This window comes from Myxine glutinosa, chromosome 2 (assembly GCF_964187855.1).
Source record: "Myxine glutinosa chromosome 2, kmMyxGlut1.1, whole genome shotgun sequence".
Classification (NCBI taxonomy): Eukaryota; Metazoa; Chordata; class Myxini; order Myxiniformes; family Myxinidae; genus Myxine; species Myxine glutinosa.
Window position 1 is genome coordinate 261,007,440 of NC_136262.1, and position 24,153 is coordinate 261,031,592.

General features: G+C 44.2%; 1 protein-coding gene across 1 annotated transcript; it reads left to right on the forward strand.

Moving 5' to 3' along the window:
- The first annotated feature begins 748 nt into the window (after positions 1 to 748).
- On the forward strand, positions 749 to 22,894 carry LOC137420603 (sequestosome-1). The gene is made up of 10 exons (XM_078772494.1): positions 749 to 832; positions 1,942 to 2,176; positions 4,113 to 4,208; positions 8,298 to 8,632; positions 8,780 to 9,107; positions 9,594 to 9,659; positions 9,832 to 9,896; positions 10,079 to 10,180; positions 10,399 to 10,576; positions 20,533 to 22,894. Exons 1-10 carry the CDS (start codon positions 770 to 772, stop codon positions 20,712 to 20,714), a joined length of 1,650 nt encoding a protein of 549 aa, XP_078628620.1. The 5' UTR covers positions 749 to 769; the 3' UTR covers positions 20,715 to 22,894.
- The last annotated feature ends 1,259 nt before the right edge of the window (positions 22,895 to 24,153 follow it).

Sequence of the window (24,153 nt, forward strand, 5' to 3'; positions counted from 1 at the left end):
CCATAGAGAGTAACCCAGTTTTAGGACCGGCAGAGAAGATAACCGAGAAGGAAGTTGAGGAAGCGATAAAAGCAATGAAGAGTAGAAAAGCGGGAGGGCCGACGGGAGTTGTGGGAGATATGTTGAAGGCAGCCAGAAATTGGGGTGTGAAGAGAATGACAGAGATCTGCAATCTGGTGGTGAAAGAAGGCCACATCCCAGTGGATTGGGAACTGAGTACCCTCGTCCCTCTATACAAGGGGAAAGGTGACCCTCTGGACTGTGGCTGGTATCGAGCGATAAAGTTATTGGAGCATGGAATGAAGGTATTGGAAAGGGTGTTGGAGAGGAGGATAAGGAAGAAAGTGAAGATTGACGAAATGCAGCTTGGATTTATGCCAGGAAGAGGAACGACAGACGCGTTTTTTATTGTGAGGCAGTTGCAGGAGAAGCATAAGGAGAAGAGGAAGAAGTTGTTTCTTGGGTTTGTTGATCTGGAGAAAGCATTTGATAGGGTTCCACGTGAAGTAGTGACATGGGCATTGAGGAAGTTAGGAGTGGAGGAATGGTTGATCAGAGTAGTGATGGCAATGTACAAAAGAGCACGCTCAGCTGTAAGGACGAAGGATGGGAACAGTGGTGAGCTTGAGGTAAAGGTGGGAGTGCATCAGGGGTCGGTACTAAGTCCACTACTATTTGTAGCTGTGATGGAGGTGCTGGGTCAAACGTAAAGGAGGGTTTACCGTGGGAGTTGTTGTATGCAGATGATCTGGTGTTGATTGCAGAAAGTATGGATGGACTGAAGGAGAAGATGAACAAGTGGAAGGAATGTATGGAGACAAAAGGTCTGCAGGTGAATATTGGAAAAACGAAGGTGATGGCAAGTGTTAAAGCATGTGGTGAGGTGGAAATAACTGGGAAGTGGCCGTGTCCTGTGTGCAGGAAGGGTGTCGGAGTGAACTCCATTCAATGTACAATGTGCACTGAGTGGGTTCATCAAAAATGTAGTGGTTTGAGAGGGTCATTAACCAGTGTGGCAGCTACATTCAAGTGTAAGGTGTGCATAGAGGGAGCTGTAGATGAAGGAAATGTTGAGTTGGATCTTGGAGATGGCGTGAAGCTGGAAGGTGTGAAAACATTTTGCTACCTCGGAGACATGCTGAATGGAGAAGGTGGATCAGACTCGGCAACGGTTGCTCGAGTGAGATGTGCATGGAAGAAGTTTCGGGAACTGAGTGGCGTGCTGACGAGGAAGGGAGTGTCGTTGAAGCTGAAGGGAAAAGTGTATGCTGCATGTGTGAGAAGTGTTTTATGGGAGTGAGACATGGGTAATGAACGTAGAGCAGCAACGAAGGCTGGAAGGGGTGGAAATGCGAATGGTTCGGTGGATGTGCGGAGTATCGTTGAGAGAGAGGAAGACAAATGATGAATTGCGAAAGATGATGGGAATAGAGCCTGTGATGGATGCTGTGAAGAGAAACAGGTTGAGATGGTTTGGTCATGTGTTGAGGAAGGATGAAAGTGACTGGTTGAGAAGAGTGATGGAAATGAATGTAGTAGGAAGTAGAGGATGGGGAAGACTGAGAAAGACTTGGCTAAAGATGGTCGAAGAAGAAATGCGGGCAAGGGGGTTAACAAGGAGAGATGCAGAAAATAGGGCAAAATGGAGAACATTGTCATGGGGACCGCAAGGCTAACCCCCGCTCTTGCAGGGAAAATGGCCTTAAAATGCCTGTTGTTGTTGTTTGGAAGGATGACAGGCTGAGTCAACCCCCCTGGTGTTAATTCAGCGATCGACCAGTATTCGAACTGAGGATCCGAGGATCCTAAGCCGGCACCCTAACCGCTAAGCCAACACCAGGCTAAGGATGAATATCAAATAATGTGCAATAAACATTTTTGGGTGATCAAACAATTTCTGAGAATTGCCTTGGATGGTATTTTTATGTTTGTTTTGTGCAGAATCAAACGGTCATCGGGTGGAGAGGTCACGTGGTTTGTGAGTATCAGAAGATGGAAAGTAATAGAGGACGGGACATCCCTGTGAAGGCCTTTCTGGGACTCTGCCGAGACGGTTCGTCTCCAAAAGAGGTTCGCCGATTCACTCTCCGTGCCTCGGCGTTGTATTCCGAGCTCACCGCCGGCATCGCAACTGCCTTTCCTACCTTGGGCAGCAGGTTCATCTTGCATTACCGCGGTGAGAATGCTTTATAACACTGGGTATCAATTGAATAATTCCAAGTTGTGTGATTAGTAGATTAGCAGAGTTGTTAAAACAGCTGGGTAAAGACTGACACCTTCACCATACCTTTAGATTGCAAGTGAAAATGTACTTTCAACATCTTATTGCGCCCCTACTTCTCCACCCCGACTTCTCCACCCCGACCTCTTACCTCAAAACCGCTACCCTCCCTTCCCACATTCGTCCTCATGGTAACTCGACCTTCATTTCACGCTGTTCCTCTTGGAATTGTGACGTATCAAGTCACCATCGAGAAGTGTCTTGGAGATATTGATTAAATAGAAGTATGATGCTCAATAAAATGATTGCAAGATAAAAACCGTTTATTTGTGACTTTAAATAAACAGGAGATCTCGCAGCACACCTTGCCATGCACGGTCTTAAGGAAAAGGAAACGGGAAGGGTCTTTTAAACTCTTGCTTTGCATTTCTGAGCACGATCTATGTTAGCTTTGTTTGTGAACTTTGAATAACAGGTGCCATGGCAACCATACGAGGCCGATGGGTCAAAGGGAACACCACAGTCGAATCTTCTGCCAACTCTTCCTCGGAGAAACTGACAATTATGGAACGATTTTTGAGAAGATGAACGAAACAGATATTTTGAATCAAGTTAGCTCTATAGTTGCATTGCGAGGCACTGCCATTCTGTCTTGATCTCGCTGTTACTCGATCCTCGGAGTGCGCGGAAAATTTGAATGGTCAAAACGGTGTGAAATCTTTCCCAAGTACTAACAAAACTGAAGGGTTTTGGAAGTGCGAACAAGGTGATTTGTGTTCTCGTGTTCAAATATCTAATTTAATTTAAATAAAATAAAAGTTTTGAAGGCTGCAGAAAAATACAAAATGAACAATCGAATCGGAAGTTTACCGCCTTTGATGCATCGTCTTTTACACTACTTTATCTAACATGTTATATTAGTTCTTCGGGCCTGCTGCTTGTCTTTTATGACGTCCTTAAAAACAGCTGTTTCATGTTTGGAATGATTTTCAATTTTGTTTGACCGCCAGACAGACCGAGCAAAACATTTGCCTTAGTCTTTCCTGTGTGTTCATGCGTGATCGGGATGAGATTCTGTACAATTTGGCAAAGTACTAGCACAACTGCAGGTTCCTGTTCAAAATGTAACGTTCAATTGAAGTCGAGTGAGTAGTTCCTCGATCATGGACTGACATCTGTAACCAGATAAAGTGAACAAATTCCTTTACCACGCTTTGTGCTCCGTGAGCGGGGTAAAGGTCATTCCGTTGTCAGATTGATTCTTTTCCTGATCTCTGTTAAAGTGTCCGTGATGGCAACGATAATCGTGCTACTGTGCTGTCGTGTCCTTCATTTTTCATTCATTTTCCCTCCCTTATTCCTTCACCCTTCAAATTGTATAAAACGAAATAGACTTTCTTGTGCCATAATGGAAAACTGTTATTAATTTTTTTTAAATGAAGACAACAGTTATTTTGCTTTGAAGAAGGGCTGATGCCTAAAACGTTTCTTCTTTACCATTGTGGTTAGCATACGTATCCACATTTGGTTGACCAAATTATCTGGCCTCGTAATATTTTACATTTACCTGCATAACTTGTGTGTCGTGTTCTTCAACTCGAGTTCCACTTTATTTCCTTCTTTTCACGGTACAAATAAAATGAAATGTACTGGCATTTCAAAAATGTAAGTACAGTCTCGAGTATTTTACAAGTAGCGGATACGTCATCAGAAATGTCCGTCATTCAGAGAAACTAGGCCTACGGGTTTTTCAAGGTTTGCTCTGAGAGATGAGTGAGGCACACCAATGTTATGTGCTTGTGAATTATAACAAATAGGCAATATGTTTTAATGGTAGTATGTTTTCCGCTCGAGCCCCATCTTATGTTATCCCCACCCCTGCCCGATGTAGATGATGAGGGTGATCTGGTGACATTCAGCAGTGATGTCGAGTGGCAGGAAGTAGTGCATAGCCGCCCTGAGCGCCTGATGCGTATTTTCATCAAGGGTGAGTCATGCATAGTGTTAATTTATCTCACCATCTCTTCTTCATTGTTTGTTTTGATGGCGTCATGCCTGCAAACTCTATTTTCATGGGAATTCGCAGGTGTGGAAGCACAATTAATTTGCGTACATAATTTGTGTAAAGTAAGTGGATTTCCTTGAGCCTTGATTTTAATTTAACTGACTTACAAGATTTTCCCTGTGTGTATCCTGGATTAGAATATGTACACCGTATCCCTGCGTGTCGTAAGAGACGACTAGGAGGGTTGGCGTCAGGTAGGGCATCCGGCCATAAAAACATTTCTTCAAAAAGAGAACCATGACAATTACAACTACATATGGGCAGGGTACAGCCCGAAGTGGAGATCGGTTTCTGAGGTTTGGGACATGGAATGTAGGGACAATGACAGGGAGATCAGGAGAAGTGGTGGAAGTATTGGTCAGAAGAAGAGTGGACATATGTTGTGTGCAAGAGATGAGATGGAAGGGAAGTGGTATGAGAATGGTGAAGGGTAGGCAGGGACAGAAATACAAGTTTATGTGGCGAGGGTGCCTGGAGGGCGTGAATGGTGTTGGTGTCCTGTTTTCTGAGGAGTTTGTAGACAGTGTGGTGAGTGTGACGAGTGAGTGATAGGTTGATGATGGTGAAAATGATGATTGGAAAGCTCTTGGTGAACGTCATCTCGGGATATGCTCTGCAGGTTGGTCGAAGCGATAAAGAGAAGGACAAGTTCTGGTGTGCGATAGAGAAGCTGATGGAAAACGTGAAAGATGAGGAAGTTGTTGTGGTAGGAGGAGACCGAAATGGACATGTGGGAAGGAGTATGGACGGTTTTGAGGGAGTTCATGGGGGTTACGGATATGGTGTGAGAAATGGAGAAGGTGAAAGGATTTTGGAGTTTGCTGATGGAGCCGATTTGTTGATTTGTAATACTCAGTTCCAGAAAGAGGATAATAAGCTTGTTACATACACGTCAGGTGGGTCGACGACAACCGTTGACTACCTGATGGTGCGTAGGCGAGATAGGGGGCACCTCCGGGACACAAAGGTGATCCCGGGGGAGGAGGCTGTTTCACAGCACCACTTGGTTGTCTGCGACATAAGGGTGAAAGGTGCGAGGAGAGCTCGGCGGGTGAAGTACCAACCGAGAATGAAGGTGTGGAGGTTGAAAGAGGTGACAGTAAGGGAGGCATTAAAAGAGAGGCTGAGTAGGGTCGAGGATGATGTGGTCGAGGATGTGGTTGAGCTTGAAAGTGGTTGGATGTCAATGAAAGCTAGTCTGTTGGGAGCCGTTGGTGAGGTGTGGATGGACAAAAGGTCCACCGAGGCACTCGGAAACATGGTGGTGGGATGATGAAGTTGGAAAGAGGATTGACGAAGAGGAAGAAGCTCAAGGAGTGGCAGAAGCTGAAGGGTACGGGAGCAGAAACAGAGCATGAAAGTTATAAGGCAGCCAGGAAGGCTGCAAAGAAAGAGGTAGCAAAGGCGGAGGAGGTATGTAGGAAAATGTTCGGAGAACGCTTGGATTCGGAAGAGGGTCAGAAAGCAGTATTCAGGATTGCAAAGCAGATGGCGAAAGAGAGGTGTGATGGGATGAGGGTGAGTTGCTTGAAGGATGAAGTGGGACAAATCGTTGTCGACCCAGATGGAATTAAAGGAAGATGGAAAAGATATATGGAAATGCTGTTGAATACAGAGAATGAATGGGATGGCAACATAGAGAGCAACCCAGTTTTAGGACCGGCAGAGAAGATAACTGAGAAGGAAGTTGAGGAAGCGATAAAAGCAATGAAGGGTAGAAAAGCGGGAGGGCCGACGGGAGTTGTGGGAGATATGTTGAAGGCAGCAGGAAGTTGGGGTGTGAAGAGAATGACAGAGATCTGTAATCTGGTGGTGAAAGAAGGCCGCATTCCAGTGGATTGGGAACTGAGTACCCTCGTCCCTCTATACAAGGGGAAAGGTGACCCTCTGGAGTGTGGCTCGTACCGAGCGATAAAGTTATTGGAGCATGGAATGAAGGTATTGGAAAGGGTGTTGGAGAGGAGGATAAGGAAGAAAGAAGATCGCCGAAATGCAGTTTGGATTTATGCCAGGAAGAGGAACGACAGACGCGCTTTTCATTGTGAGGAAGTTGCAGGAGAAGTACATGGAGAAGAGGAAGAAGTTGTTTCTTGGGTTTGTTGATCTGGAGAAAGCATTCGATAGGGTTCCACGCAAAGTATTGACATGGGCCTTGAGGAAGTTAGGAGTGGAGGAATGGTTGATCAGAGTAGTGATGGCAATGTACAAAAGAGCGCGCACAGCTGTAAGGACGAAGGACGGGAACAGCGGTGAGTTTGAGGTGAAGGTGGGAGTGCATCAGGCGTCGGTACTAAGTCCACTACTATTTGTAACTGTGATGGAGGTGCTGGCTCAGAACGTAAAGGAGGGTTTACCGTGGGAGTTGTTGTATGCAGATGATCTGGTGTTTATTGCGGAAAGTATGGATGGACTGAAGGAAAAGATGAACAAGTGGAAGGAATGAATGTATGGAGACAAAAGGTCTGAAGGTGAATATCGGAAAGACGAAGGTGATGGCAAGTGGTAAAGCATGTGGTGAGGTGGAAAGAACTGGGAAGTGTCCCGGGGCTGTGTGTAGGAAGGGTGTCGGAGTGAACTCCATTCAATGTACAATGTGCGCTGAGTGGGTTCATCAAAAATGTAGTGGTCTGAGGGTCATTAACCAGTGTGGCAGCTACATTCAAATGTAAGGTGTGCACAGAGGGAGCTGCAGATAGAGGAAATGTTTTGTTGGATGTTGGAGACGGCGTGAAGCTGGAAGGTGTGAAAACATTTTGCTACTTCGGAGACATGCTGAATGGAGAAGGTGGATCAGACTCGGCAACGGTTGCTGGAGTGAGATGTGCATGGAAGAAGTTTCGGGAACTGAGTGGCGTGCTGATGAGGGGAGTGTCGTTGAAGCTGAAGGGAAAGGTGTATGCTGCATGTGTGAGAAGTGCTATGATTTATGGGAGCGAGACATGGGTAATGAACGTAGACGGTTGGAAAGGGTGGAAATGCGAATGGTTCGACGGATGTGCGGAGTATCATTGAGAGAGAGAGGAAGACGAATGATGAATTGCGAAAGATGATGGGAATAGAGCCTGTGATTGATGCTGTGAAGAGGAACAGGTTGAGATGGTTTGGTCATGTGTTGAGGAAGGATGAAAGTGACTGGTTGAGAAGAGTGATGGAAATGAATGTAGAAGGAAGTAGAGGACGGGGAAGACCGAGAAAGACTTGGCGAAAGATGGTGGAAGAAGAAATGCGGGCAAGGGGGTTAACAAGGAGAGATGCAGAAAATAGGGCAAAATGGAGAAGATTGTCATGGGGACCGCAAGGCTAACCCCCGCTCTAGTAGGGAAAATGGCCTTTAAAATGCATGTTGTTGTTGACTTACAAGATTTCCTTGCCATTGAAAATACGTAAACTTAATGAATATATATAGTGTTGCGGGTTTGAGAGTGTGCATATAGCATCATTAAAGGTTCAAGGTTTGCTCCCCTAGTTAGTCCACAAGCAACACGTAGGCCCCTTAGAACATTAGTTATGTCATAGTATATGTGAGTATAAGGCCATTTCCCTAGTATCATCTGCGTTGTGTAAAAGAAATAAGATAGGCCCCGTTCATTTTGCCTCCACCCTCAAAATCTACCTCGTTGGGCAGCATCCATCCCGCGCCCCATTTTTGGCTATTGCACCTCGCATTGGGATACTCACTAGTCAAGGAACACGAGGTAGGCTTGAGAGGGAGGAGCGCGGCGTCGAGGTTGGAGTGGCGGAGACAGCAACGGTAAGAGCCATAACCAATCAGGGCTCCAAGGGCATGGCGTGAGGGGCGTGGTAAGGGCGTGCCTATATAAGCGCACGTACAAAGCCCTTGAAGAGGACTTTCTGAATCTATTGAATTTGATTAATAACGGCCGTCCTGGTGAAGTGCTACCACCTGATTCAGGTATTGAGCTATGGTAGATGTCCTTTCTCCTTGGAATCATTACCTCCGCCACCTAATTAAATTAAACGACTGGCATCTTGTATTGTTTTTCAATGCAGTCGATAAGAAGGAGATGCGTCAGGAGGGAGCAGCAGAGCAGGCCGCTGGAAATTCTAGTCAGTCTACTCGATCTTCTGGTGAGCAACAGGAACAGCCGGCAGGGCCTGGGTCTTCTGCAGGCCAACAACAAAGAAGAAAGAACCGCTGGGGCGGTTGTACTTGGGGAGATGGTTCTTCCTGGAGTCACCCAGGAGTGGTATGTGATGGTTGTGAAGGCCCTGTGGTTGGTACGCGCTACAAGTGCACAGTCTGTTCCAATTATGACCTTTGCTCGAAATGCAAGGAACGAGGACTGCATGCGGAGCACATCATGTGTGAAGTGCCCTTCCCAGCTGTAAGTCATACATTCTTTTGATGGAAAATTTAAATGAAATTGATTGAAAATGAGATTGTCACTGTTTTATATATGTCATGAACACCAATGGTATGCCTCATAATAATTTTGGAATGTAAAGTGTGACATCTTCTATGCATCTTTCAGCATCACTGGGGCTTTTGTGGGCCACGTGGTCATCACATGCGCTGGAACTCTGCTTGGGCAGGTGGATTTCCACCAGGAGGGCCCCACGGGCCTCTCGGGCCCCATGGACCATTTGGGCCCCACGGACCTTTAGGACCCCACGGACCCCACGGACCTCAAGGACCCCACGGACCTCAAGGACCCCACGGACCTCAAGGACCCCATGGTCCTCGTGGTCGTGGTCCACAAGCTCCACATACTCCACCTTTCTTTCAATTCTATGCCGCTCCATGTGATACCCATTTCTTCAGTGGATCAGCAACTGAAGAAGGTGGCACAGCCAACCATTGTAAGGATGTTATTATCATCAATATTCTTTGAGTGCACTCTATTGTTGTATGACGGTGCTTGGACTAATGTGTTTTATCAAGTGCAGGGTACCTTAAATGTCAATATAGGTTTTGAATCAAGACCCCCGCTTTCTACTTTCTACCCCCGCTAATTCACCCCAGATACACTTTTTAGAAATTCCAACTTCTTTCCTGGAAGTCCTTGCAATGTCCATGTGTTTTATACCTCCCACCTCCCCCCAAGCCCTCTCTCCCACAGTTCTCTCGATGTCCCTGCTCTCAAATGTTGTTTGTCCTTCGCCCTCTCTCCCCATCTTGTCTACCGCTCCCCTTATTTTGTGTTTTATGTGTTTGTTTGTGTCGGTTTGACTTTTTGTGTGATTAATGTTAGCTCTTTCACGAGCCTCGATCTTGTATTAAAAAAAAAAAAAAAAAAAAATGACGGATGAAGAACGTGATTGTATGAGTTTTCACATGTGTCCCAGGTGACCCAAATGAGGAGTTTCTGCATACTGTAGGTGAGAACGTGGCAGCCATGCTTGACCCACTTGGTGAGTTTCTGACACGTAACCCCACAAGACTTGGAACGTTATTTTTTTTTGTGTTTTTTCGCTATTTATATTTTGGGGGTCAGGGGATACATTAACCACACCTCTAACATCAATCTGGAAAAACACCTTTTTCAGTTTCTGCGATCATTAAATTTTATCTGAATCTTCACAGGTATTAATGTGACTGTGGACGTGGATCACAATGGTGTCCACTCTCGTTGTACATCCACAGGGCAGGTATGTACTCTTATTTGGCCACTGCTGTTTTAAGGTCCTTCACTTGCGGATATTCCATTCGCTCCACTGCGATTTTATTTTTCCATTTTAAAATCCAAAACCTGGCTTTTTTTTTCTTTGGTATTTAAGAGTCGTGATTTCATGTAGGTAGGATTGTTAATGGTGTCAATGCTGTTAACTAGGGCACCAAGACATGGACTGGCCCTTGCGAAGAAAAACCTGGGACAGATTCCCACCCAGACAATGAACCCAAGCAGGACAAGAAGGCAGATTCAAAGGAGCAGGTAGGGAATCGCTCATGCCACTCGTGAAGTGTGTTTACTGATTTTGCAGGGAAAGGCCGCTTTGCTCATCACGTCCTTGCCATGTTGCTACCTTGTTATATACAGGTTGCTTTGGTTATCAGTATCGTTTTGGTTATCCTTGTTGTACATTTTCCGGATGTGCTAGAAGATGTTAAAGGTGACTGTCCTTTTCACGAAAAATTCTTGTGTTTTTACAGACCGCAGATGTTCAAATGACTTCGAGTGATGAGGAGTGGACCCATGTGGTAACTGATGCAAAAGATGGCAGCACAGATGGAGAGCCACAGCCTTCCACAGTTGCTGATCCTGAAGAGGCTGGAGGTCAAGAACCAAAACCGCTGAATGAGAAGGCGAAGGTGACCGTTCCAAATGAAGGTATGATAGGATTGAAACAATACTTGAAATGTCCGTCCCGATTGGATGATTAGAAAATCTAGTTTTGGAACCTGATTTCAATTACAAACTGTACTTCAGTCCTATTCTCTCTTCTTTCCTCTTCCACAGGACTATCTCAAATGGTCTGCTGCCTTAATCTTCGAGAGTTGCCTATTTTTCCTAATTCACAGGAAGAGTTTAAAATCTGGTCCAATCGAATGCAGACCCTTCTCCTTAACATGAGCAAAGTGCTGGAATCTTGTCATTGCTGTGGATATTGGGCATTGCCTCTTTTGGCATTCTCTAATCTCAGATCATCGGTTATACTTCTACCTCCGTTAGTCTACCAAGGTCATGTTGCTCCATTAAAACCGACAATGGAAGGATGCACGACATCGCAAACAGGAGATTGGGGTCATCTCTCTGGACATCTTCTGAGCTTATGGTAATGCCTGGTACATAGGCTGTCTGCATATATGGTATGCAGGTGTTCCTCCTTCATTCGTCCTCAGATTTTCTCTGTGAGCAGATACAACACTTCTATACATGTCTTAAACTTGTGGGCCTCACCATCAGCCATAGCCTCCCCTGAGCCACCACATAGCAAACCTTGGCTCCAGATCTAGCCACATACTGGGCATCCTCCATGTTGTCATACCTTGGAAGATCAGAACATCTCACAGCGAACAAGTCCATTATCCGTAGCTCATTGGAGTAACGCTCTACCCTATGGACTGGAGTCCAAGTCTCACCTGTCCACTGGAATGTGTAGAGTCCAATGTTCTTAACAATATTGGCATCTCTCTCAATGAGGCTAAAGCAAAAGGCCCAATGCTCTCACATCACAGGTAGGTCAGTATCCTCTATTTTTGCATCCTCTCCTCCAGTCCAGCTTCCTCTGCTTTCTGTCTTCTGCTCCTCCAGGACCCGCTCTTTCTTCCAACAAGGCCATTTCCGAAGATCTCGGCTTTAACTCCCCTCCATCCTTTTGTTCCTCTTTTCCTTTATTTATGGGACTGCCTTCCCAAGACTGTTCAGTTGCACTCTTCCCTCCATGGCTTCACACAAGCAGAGCACGACCATCTCATGTAATCCATTACTATCTTCTATTTTCCACAGATACTAACCCTACCAAACCCAACTCTTGCAGGTTATTCTGCTTTCCTCCTCTTCTTGCCTCTTTTCATTTTCATTACTTTCATTTTTGTTGTGTCCAACTTTTTTTTACCACCACCCCACTGTTCGTATACTGTACTGTCATTTTGGCATATCTCCCGACTCTTCCATGAGCTGAGATTTTGCAGACAAATGAAGTTGCTCTTCATAGCATTTTCTTGAATTGGTGTACCTCAAGGCACAGTTTGAAGACCAACCTCTTTGTTTGTCGACATCGGTGACCGTTTTGCTTCCATATATAATCCTCTTTACACGTTTCGGTTGTACAGATGATTATATATCCACTACCATGTGCAGAAGGGTATACCACACTTCTGATAAGCAGATTATTTACTGCAGCATCCATCTTTGCAGATTTGGGAAAAGGTTGTTGGTTCACCACTTGGAATATCTCTTTCAACTCTGGAAAATCTCATGATCTCACTCTGTCCCTCTGCAAAGATCGTATTTCAAACATCCCCTCTCCCCCCTACCCCCCAATCAATGTCTCTGGACAACCCCTGGAAGAGGAGCCGCATCCCTTGAGCTCATATATCTTACAAAAACAACCTGTCTGGGCATTCACTTCACCAAGATAGGCTGACACCATGGTATTCTCTGTGGGGTTATGTCTATTTTCAGTTGCTTAGAGATGATTACAGTGTATACAGTCTTCATCCAAAGTATATTGGAGTACGAGTTTCCACTTTGAACTGATGTTTCTTCACATCTTGCCCTAATGCATGTGATAGTCTAAGGATTTCCATATTATTTCATGTTCTTCCAGAATCCAATACCTGGTTGTCCTCCACAATTCGAAGTTGAACCTTAACCTCCTCTCCTTCCTTTTGCTGCTACCCCCTTGTCTGGAACTGGTACCCCTTCTCCTTTTTGCCCTCCTCCAGTCTTTCAGAAGTGCTGCTCATCATCACATCGTGCTTACTCTCACTCTCTGATGGAAGTCTGTAAGCCATGCGTGTAGCTTTCCATAGATACCATAGGAGAAGAGTTTGGTGAGCAGAGCGGGGTGCCAGACCATATCGAAGGTACGTGATATGTCGAGGGAGACGGCTCTAATTTCCTGTTTGACATTGAGGACCTCCATCCATTGTTGAGACAGCAGAAGCAGCATGTCCAGAGTAGTGACGTGGTCTGAAACCAAATTGATGATCGGAGATCAAGCCATTGGAGAAGAGGAAGAATTTGATTTCCGAAGCAATGATGGATTCCATGACTTTGCTGATAATTGGGAGCAGGCTGATTGGTCTGTAGTTGCAAGGATCTGTTTTTGCACCTTTTTTGTGTAAAGCGGTAATGTTGGCTGATTTCCAAGCTGATAGACGGGTCAATATACTGCCTGACCCCAAAAAAATTGCAAATTTTTGTTTTATGCTTATTTCTAGTAGTTTATGAAGTGGAAGACAACATATTAAAAGTTGGACAATTTTGATGCATGGGAAAGTCCCTCAGTGACGTCAGAAAACAAGATGGCTGCCGGCAGATAAAACGTAAAAAAATTGACTGATAATCATCAGACCACTAACAATTTAAAGTAAATTTTGCACCAATATTTGTATTATGATCGTTGCTGGTAGTTTATCCAGTGCTAATCCTGAGACCATTCGCAATTTAAAGTAAATATTTGCACAAATATATGTTCTTTGATTGTTTCTGCCAGTCTATGACATGGAAAGCCACATATAAAAAAATTGGACAATTTTGACACATGTGGAAGTACCATATGCCTTCTAGTCTTAGATTCCAGTTTCATCGTCCTCCTCCTCCTCCTCCTCCTCTATGTCTGGTTCAACACTCATATTGTCACAGTTGCTGTCCTGGCAATGTCCACATGCACTGGTGCACTCTAATCCATGCTTCCTACATGAACACCTTAGTGTTTTGCACCCCCCTGAACAGTTGGTGAATCATCTGAAGTAGTATGTCTGGAGCAGGGCTTTTGTCTGTCATCACTGGAACAAGTTTTCCTCCTTCTACCTTCCATCCCCACTCCGTTGGCTCCATTCCACAACAAAGGCCCATCCATTCCATTACCTGGTAATAGGTCCGCAGAGAATGAAACTTGCAGGCAGCGGATGTGGGTGGCAGTCTTTCAGGAGTGACAAATGCCTTAGCCCTTGCAACCTTTTTGCAGAGAATGTTGTATCTGATCGATGCCAATGAGTCGTTCTGATTTGCTTTAAACAATGCCACCATTGCTCTGCAGCCTGCAGTTTCAATAGCATCCTGACTCTGCTGTGGTTTACAGAACACCTTTGAGCTGTCTATCAGTTCCTTTTCTTTCTTGATGATTCTTTGAAACCCTGACTTCTTTCCAATCCCAAAGACACGAGACGTTGCGTCACAGCCAGTTAATGCATGAAGGAACAATATATCTCTGCAGGCTGCATTTCCAAGTATCTGCTGAAGGACTTTGATATTGTAGACATTTGATTTTGCCTTGTCAGAACGGAAATAGAGTTCAATGCAGTTTGTCTCCACCATATAGAAGAGCAGGAGGAGAAGGAGATCTGTATCTTCTCCAATGAGGGTTGTAGATCTGGAAGCCGCATTTGCGACGGCCGCTTTTGCAATCTCAACATCAGCATCTCCCTCTGCTTGGATCACCTCACAGCCTTCCTTGTGCAACACCTCTATAATCAACAGTATCATTGCCTGCTTGTTTGACTCATTCGACAGAAAGTCCTCCTTTTTCCCAACAAATTTTGTTGACTCCGTAATGTTAACCTTGGTGGCATTCTTGTTTCTATTCCGACGTTGATGAGAACAGTCCTTTGTGCTTGGCCCAGTCTCATAACCATCAAACACAACAGTAGCTTTGCCATAGTGTCGTACTGTAAATGAGGCATATTCATCTGCAATGGAACTGTAGGTGAATCCCTCTGTCCACTTTAAGCGGTGAATAAGTGATCCCCCGTCAAGAACATAGTGATCTGTTCCTGGAACTGTCTGGTTGACAGCATTGTCAGATTTGGTTGTAGCATAATTCCTTATTGCCTCCGCCAACTGTGGTTTATCTGGCTGGCGCAGGATGTTTTTTGCCTCAAAAAGAGACATTGGGTATGGGCAGAGTTCATATTTCATCACTTCACCTATCTGGAGATCTCCCGTCTGTGACACCACTAAGAACCTCTGGAATAGTAACGCTGGATCTATTGTGCGGTCCTCAGCAACTTTGACTGCCCTGCTGAATGCAAGTGTCTTGGCTTTAGAACTCCTTTTGTGTGAATAGGAGTAAGCTGGGTGATCATCCATCTTCTTGACAATGTCACTACCTACTTTGAATAGGTCATGAACATTGACATCCTCATTTGCAGTAACCCCTGTGATGATATTGCGCAATGACTTGTCATCAGAAAATGGTGTGAAGCTGTCCAGTTTTTCGGCAACTTTGCCACGATCAGCTTCATCTCGACTCACCCTGGATGTTGTCAACTCCTTATGTTGTTCACTTGTTGAGTAGCTACTCGAGGTCAGTTCTTGCATAGCAAGGTTGTAGGAGGACGATATGGTTGAAGACAGAGTCCAAACTGCTCTCTGGTGCTCTGACATCCCACTTCCTCGAGTCAGCCCCCCTTGGCTTTTCAGTGAGCGCATTAATGTCTGTTCTATCACAAGATCAGAGCCTAGGCCAGCCCAGTATTGGTCACTGCGCCGGATTACATGATAACCAGATTGGAACTTCTGATGAACCTCAGGGTTGTCATCCTCTAACGCAAGCATCTTCTCGAGATAGAGTCGAGCTGACTTCAGGTAATTGGGATGGCCAGCAGCTGCAAATATCGGCAAGCAAGCTGATATGGCTTGGAGATGCATCTCCCAGGACCCCGTCCGATCAGCTGCCACAAGTGCCCTTGCAATTCCCAACATACGCTGGTAGTTGATCCAAAGTGCACTGGTTTTCGAGTCCTTTGCAAGTTTATTCCTTTCCTGATTCAATCTATTGTCAATGAAATGAATGCACTCTGATTGCAACACAGACTCTATAGTGTCACTTTCGACAGTCTCCAGGGAAATGTACAGTCGCTCCAGTTCTGCCACTTGTTCTTGAAACCCAGGGTCAACTTCCACAATCTTGCCAACAACCTGACGTGTAAGACACTGATCCACAAGCAAATGGCCACGAAAAGCACGTTGCACCGCCTTCCCACTCAGCATGTGCACAACAGCATTTTGACCATACACTGTTTCCAGGATCTCTTTCAGTCCACTTCCATCCATCAAACTTCCAATGGCACCCAACAAATTCATTAATGTGTGGAAGCTCCCAAGCAGTAGCACTGCATTATGGATTGGGTTATCAGCAGGAAGAGCATTCACTATCTCAGAGGCCTTCCAAAACAGCGGTTGGTCAAATGTGATGATTGCTGGCATGTTGTGTTTTGATGCAAGTTTGCTCAGGTAATCAAGAGTTGACAAGATGCAGGTTTTGTCACCTGGGTTCATATCAATCATTGGGAGAAACTGTATTGAGGCTTTCCCTGGGTGATCACACTCCTCATGCAGAAAGTGCATCATGCCTTGCCAATTTGGTGCACTCTTTTCGAAGCAAAATGACATCTCCCATAATATGTCAATTGGGCGATCACAAATTGATAACAAAGGGAGGGGCTGAAATTTGAGGTTGCGGTTGACGTGCTCTGCATAGCGGTAATCTATTATATTGATCTTCGTCAGTTCGACGAGCTTCCTGTCAGACATTTTCTTTCTAGATATGATGTGGCTAGATTGACGCCCTGGTGTAATAGCTGCTATCATGCCTATCCCATGAAAGGTACCCTTTCCATCCAACGTTATGATGTTGTGGTCCACATTGTCTCCAGCAAATAACAAGGATGTATCAAGAATGTCGGTGTCACCTCCAAACACATCCGGAGCAAGAGAAGAGGCTGCATTTACTTCAAACCGTTGCACTTCGGAGTAAGATGAGGAAAAGCCAAAGGTTGATAGACTATCTATCAAGAAACGAGACCTATACAAGTGATGCATTTGCACTGCAAGACCAAGCTGCAATGGTGCAATTACAGCCCTTGGACGCACTGCTTGGATGACTGCTTGTCCAATACCAGCAACCTCCCTAGATGTATCTTTCCCGACCAAAAGATGCTGCAGCAAGAATCGCAGGCTAGTTGGGACATACCCCAATGCAGCAGTAAGGCTTAGGTCTGCAGTAGTTGGGTATGTATCCCCATGTGGTGCAACTGTTGTTTTTATGTCACTTTTTATTAGTTTTGCAGCAGTCTGAAGAATTGCACGTTTTTGTGCTTCTTCATCATCTTCTCGTGGTGCATTGTAGTGGTCACGGAGGATCTGGGACATTTTTTCTCTGAATGTCACAATGTCTTTTAAGCCTCTACCCTCTGCCATGAATATAGATTCACCATATCGTTTTTTAAGCTGTTCCTTCATGTATTGGTTCCCATATGCATTGGATTCACTATCGCCCAGGTATTGTTCCATTCTAGCCACGAGGTCTGTAATTGTTAACTGTTCATCATTGTCTTCAAGAAAAGAGCACACCTTATCGAAAGCCTCATTCTGGTCACTGTCCTTAGGCCTTCCCATTTTTCGTCTCTTGTTTGACTCAGTCGGCTTGAACCGTTGTGGAATGTCTCGCATTGTGCGGAAATTAATGTTGCAGGACTTGTGGTACACACAGTCAGCTGCATGGAGATCACCCTCAAAATATTCAATGCGGCCTTGAACAGCAAGGGCCCATTCATCGCTCCTTGTTTTGCAATGAACTGATATAGTTTTAACAAATGCGTCAGTCTTCACGTAGCCAAAACTGGCTGTTTCTGCATGGCCTCGCTTTGGGCCCTCTTCCTTAACTTCAGTGCCGCAGAAAAGGCAATGTGTTTTACTGTCATATGGTCCCAGGGAAATGCGAGCACTCCTCTTGACTGATGGACCTGATTCCGCATGATCCTTCTTGGTTAAAGCAATGTCCTTTTTGTTTATGTGATTCACTCGGCATGATTTGTGAACACTGGTACCAGCTAGAATTCTGATGTCAACACCCCTTTCGGCACTTGCACGGTTGATGCCTTCTGCTCCTTTCTCACGAACTGATACTGTTTCCTCACAGTCCAATCCCCTTTGGCATAAAGGGCAGGTCTCTTTACCATATAAAGAGTTCATTTTCTATCTCTGAAAATACAAAAATGAGATCTTTTAGAAGCATGCAGTCAATTTACATTGGCCATATACATTGAATGCCATCAGAGCATTCTCCGCCCCTGAAACCGAGATATTTATGTAAGATATATATTAGGAGGAAACATACTATGGAATAATCTGCATAGTGGTCATCCCATTGCTTTCTGCATCTGAAATGAATTATATACAAGGGCTCTGTTGCTTAGTCACAAGGTGCACCAGGAAAAGATATGTATAGTCCAGAAGAAAAACATACTGATAGAACCCCCCCCCCCCCCCCCTTCCCCCAATCAACTGGTCCCATTCCTATTAAATAAATATGCATCCCCACAACTCTAGAACCTGGAAAATAAATACCATCATACACTACAGTTGTAGGAGTACAAAATACATGTAGAATATATGGGGCAATTGTATGCATAGGCCTACCTGTCTTTTTGCTACTGCCTTGGCCTTGGTTGTATTGTACTGTATCTCCTTGGTTGTATTGTATTGTATCTCCAATGTTTACCATACAACGTTGTCCAATTGAGTCCTAATTAGGTGTAATTAACTCATTCATGTGGAGTTGTTACTCAGTCAAGCTGCACAACTACCAGTGAGGAATTAGGTCATTAGCCTACATGCTGGGAGGTCATATTGTTAAAGACATGTGTCAGGTAGCAGATGTAAACATTGTTAAAGACACGAAACAAGTGTTATAAAATGTTGCCTTTGCAGCTGGTCTCAGTGGAACAAATTAATTTATATAAACAAAAAGAAACAAAAATAAAAAACCAAAGACGTTTTCGACGTAGTGAATCGTGCATGGTTTTGTGACATTTTTATCATGTCAAAAATTTTTACTTTCCCATGGCCCATTTCTGTCCAACTTTTGATATGTTCCTAAGTAAGTCTTAAAATATAAGGAAATGCAATAAAACTAAAATTTGCAATTTTTTTGGGGTACGGCTGTTCTGGTTGTATATTGACCCGTCTATGATTGCAAATGACCTTGAGCAAAAGAGTGAAGAGAACAGAGAGAGGGTGTGAAAGAGCGGCAGAGCAGGAACTTGGGAACCGTGGGCCGATGCCGTCTGGTCCAGTTGCCGAATCGGTCGAGGATTGACAGAAACGTCTCCACCTTGTCAGGAGAGAAGGACAGAGTCCAGGATCAGCTGGATACGACTGGGTACGTTGGGTACAGAGAGGGATGGACTTGGGACACAAGATTTAGAGGCAAACACAGAGTTGAGGCATTCAGCTTTTTTTACGTGCGGAGTCAGCTGTGTAGCCGTTTGAGGTAAGGGAGGGGATGGAAGGGGAACAAACAGTAGAAACAGATTTTACCAGACACCACCAGGATTTGGAAGAGGGAGATGGGTTTGAGAGTTCAGTCTTGAGTAGAGAGATATTGTTTCATGGCTCTCCTGAGAGGTGGACACACTTGTTCCAGGGTTTGTGAAAGGAAATGAGATTTCCTACCATTGGATTTGCCTTCCTGGAGGCGAAGGCCAGTTGTTTCAAGGAAACTGCCTCGCCACAAGATTCCGTGTACCATGGACGGGAGGAAGGGTATGACAACTGAAGACGAGATGGGATAAATCTGTGCATGAGAGAGAGAGAGAGCAGTTTGCTTTGGAAGAATTCCCAGGATGAGTTGATGTCAGAGGCAGTAGAGATGGCAGACCAGTCCAGATGATTGATGGCTGCTTGAAGACCATGCCAGTCGGCCTGAGTGAAATGCCAGACTCGTCGACGCTGAGGAGGCTCTCTAGGAATGGCCAGAGAAACGTCCACTTTAACAAGCGCATGGGCCGATGAACCGATTCGAGCAGCAGAAGAAGAGCAGCATACATTTGCAGGGAAGTTAGTCATAACCAAGTCTCGACGATGCTCCATTGACTGAGATCCGGGTCGGGAAATTGACAGATTGTGTCAGTCCCAATGAGTCACTGAAGTCCTTTGCTGAGGAGCCATGGCTGGTGAGAGAGGTACCCACACCCAGCCAGCTGGCATGATGACAGTTGAAGCCACCACATATGCGGAAGAGAGCGTTGGGATGAGTAGATAGAAGTTGGTCCATGCTATCAGATAGCGAGATGTAGATGGAGTCATCACTGTTTGGTGGGTGGTACAACACACATATGAACAAAAGGTGGGAGTGGAGAGGAAAGAGGAAGCCGTAGCCAGAGGTACTCCTCTTGGAGGTGAGGTGGAGAGAGGGCAGAGTGAGGAAGAGTTTTTGATGAAGATAGCAACCCCGCCACCAGGACGAGGCTCAGGTCTATCATACCAGAGGAGGGAGTAACCAGGGAGAGATATTAAGGAATCTGAGGCATCATAATGTAACATCTCTTCTTGTATTGTACTTGCGACAATGAGACATCCTGCTGTCTCATCAGCCCCTCAAACATCTCTTCTTACCCCTTTCTTTCCTGTCACTCATCTGCAATTTTTTTTTTTTAAGCTCTTGAGGCAAGATGTCTGTATAAATAATAAAAATAACACACCATTGAGAGTCTTCTTGTGCATGGCTCAGTGGATTGAGCTTTGTTTGAGTCATTCCTGCAGCCCCCACCTCCCTGCTATATAATAAGATGCCAAGTGTCATTTGTTTCGTTCTTGCTCTTCTGTCACTCCAGATGCAGATAAACGCCTCGCTGAAGCACTCTCTCAAATGCTATCCATGGGTTTCGGTGACGAAAATGGAGAGCTGTCCCGCTTGCTTCTTTCACGGAACTGTGATGTCTCCAGTGCCATTGATGCTCTCGCCACAGTCCACTCTAGCACTGGCATCAGGTCTGAGCAGGGGCAAATCCCCTAGGGATCAGGGTGTGTGCCAACCTGCTCGCACATTTATTAATCTTGTGCTTTTCCTCTGAAACAAAAAAAAATCTCATGCACGTTTTCTGCTGAATCACCATAAATGTAATTCATTAATTGATTATACAGTTGAGTAATTGGCAAAAATCTTGTGTTGTACTCAAAATACTTTACTGTATTGGCTGACTTGCCAGCAACCATATTTGGTCAATTTTATCGAGCCTTGATTAGTAAATATATATTCATTTTCATGACTTTTAGATCCTCCTTAACCAGAAACTCATCAACCTTCCTTAAAATCGCATCCATGGATTCAAACCTTGCACTGTTGGGCTTTGTGTGCCTCCTGCAAGTTTTGCCAATTTCAAAACTGAGAATTTGCCCTGAACTTGATCGCAGCATCCATAGGCATTGCATATGGATAAAATACCTAGTGGTATCCACATATAAGATACAATACGCAGCCGTGTCCACATAAGATAAAGTACACAAGATAAAATACCCAGTGGTATCCACACAAGATAAAATACCCAGTGGTATCCACCTTTAAGATACAATACGCAGCCATTTCCACATCAGATAAAATACCCAGCGGTATGTACACAAGATAAAATACCCAGTGGTATCCACACAAGATAAAATACCCAGCAGTATGTACACAAGATAAAATACCCAGCCGTTTCCACATGAGATAAAATACCCAGTGGTATCCACATGAGATAAAATACCCAGTGGTATCCACATAAGATAAAATACCCAGTGGTATCCACATTTAAGATACAATACGCAGCCGTTTCCACAAAAGATAAAGTACCCAAGATAAAATACCCAGTGGTATCCACATAAGATAAAATACCCAGTGGTATCCACATAAGATAAAATACCCAGCAGTATGTACACAAGATAAAATACCCAGCCGTTTCCACATCAGATAAAATACCCAGTGGTATCCACACAAGATAAAATACCCAGCAGTATGTACACAAGATAAAATACCCAGCCGTTTCCACATCAGATAAAATACCCAGTGGTATCCACATGAGATAAAATACCCAGTGGTATCCACATAAGATACAATACGCAGCCGTTTCCACAAAAGATAAAGTACCCAAGATAAAATACCCAGTGGTATCCACATAAGATAAAATACCCAGTGGTATCCACATAAGATAAAATACCCAGCAGTATGTACACAAGATAAAATACCCAGCCGTTTCCACATCAGATAAAATACCCAGTGGTATCCACACAAGATAAAATACCCAGCAGTATGTACACAAGATAAAATACCCAGCCGTTTCCACATCAGATAAAATACCCAGTGGTATCCACATGAGATAAAATACCCAGTGGTATCCACATAAGATACAATACGCAGCCGTTTCCACAAAAGATAAAGTACCCAAGATAAAATACCCAGTGGTATCCACATAAGATAAAATACCCAGTGGTATCCACATAAGATAAAATACCCAGTGGTATCCACAAGATAAAATACCCAGTGGTATCCACAAGATAAAATACCCAGTGGTATCCACATAAGATAAAATACCCAGTGGTATCCACATAAGATAAAATACCCAGTGGTATCCACAAGATAAAATACCCAGTGGTATCCACAAGATAAAATACCCAGTGGTATCCACATAAGATAAAATACCCAGTGGTATCCACATAAGATAAAATACCCAGTGGTATCCACATAAGATAAAATACCCAGTGGTATCCACATAAGATAAAATACCCAGTGGCATCCACATAAGCATTAACAGTAACTCATACATATAGAATTGGCATGAAACATCCATGATATTGTTTTTGTGTGAGTGAATGAGAGAATCCTTTACTACTTATTCTCAAGGATTGTTGATTTCGTTATTTTCTTTTTTTAACGTTAACTTTGCAGCATTAATTTCCTTATTATTCTGAGACCTGAACTTCTGTCGATCTATCTAATCTTTAATTTGCATAAAACGTGACCCAAAGGTTTGGTGAGCAGTGTTTGGGTGACTTGTTTGAATTGTTCAAGTTTCTCATTTACTCGTGCAATATTGTTGAAGTAATGGCGTCGTATTCCTGATTCTCTGGGCATAATCGATCTGTGATTACACCGAGTCCCTCGTGGAGAGTAGGACCTCTGGGGTGTGTTTGTTGTATGCAAATAAAAAGTATAAACCATGATGACGTCATTTGCACTGCTTTTGTGGCTGCTTTGTTTCTGTCTCTCTTAGAAGTTGTGTGAGTTAATTTCAGAATACGAGCAACGGTACCCGCCCTGAGGGCGGGGCTTCAATTGGGAGGCGCAATTAATTTTAATATTCGTTAAAACCCTAACAACTCCGTCATGGGCGCCATGTACTGTTTAGATTTTGATGACTTGCGTGTGATATGATTTAACGGATGTTTATATGAATCGTTTAAAATAAAAAAGCCTTCAATTTCTGATATTTTACCTTTTCATTTGGGCCTCCCAATTGAAGCCCGTAGGGCAGGTATCGGTGCAATGGCGGGTACGCAAATCATCAAAATCTAAACAGTATCTTTAGAATTTCAATAAAAACCACATCACTGTTCATATCGGTAAATATTATTCCATCGTGTTTCAAATCGTGATATTACCAAATCAACAGTTAAAAGGATTTTGAGCCGATAGCTGTTCCGGCCATGTAGTCTGGTCTGTTGGGGGGATTTTAAGGGGGGATTGTGCAAATTTGTCTACAAGCATGAAACTTGGCACACTTGTAGTTTGTGACCTGCTGAATTCAAATCTGCCGGGAGCCAAAGCCAATTCTCAATGGGAGCGCCATATTTGACACTTCAAAATGGCCGCCACTCAAAAACTGACTTTTCCGTTACTAGCCAACCAAAAGTCACATAATTACAATTAAAAGCACTTTTCTAGGGTTTTGGACCTCACTGATTCTAAATCTGATGTCTGTTTGACAGTAGCCTTGACAGGGATCGCCAAATTGGAAAATCCAATATGGCCGCCGGTGAATATTATAATAAATTTTGCATAGCTTTGACACTTAAAGTCATAAATCAGGAAGTAAAACAAGTAAAACCAAAAGATCAAGGTATCCCCTTTATTGATCAACAAAATCAGGCTAATAACCATTAAGCACTATGTTAATATTAATTAATTAATTTACATATATTAATAGTAAATCGATCAATAAATGTATCGATCATATCACGTGCTGTGACTGGTGTCACACTGATTCATGAATTCTCATTGTTCACACATCCACCTTCGCATTTGCACAAAATTGTGCAACGAACGCCAGCTCTGCAGCACTTGCAGTTCCCTGTGCGTGACTTCGCACAGCCACACTGCAAAAGGATGGAACAGGCCTTGCTGCTGTCCTCAAGGGTTGTCCAGAAGGGCAACCACCCACCACTGCTGTCCTTGTGCCACCCCCAGTCATGGAAGTCAGGGA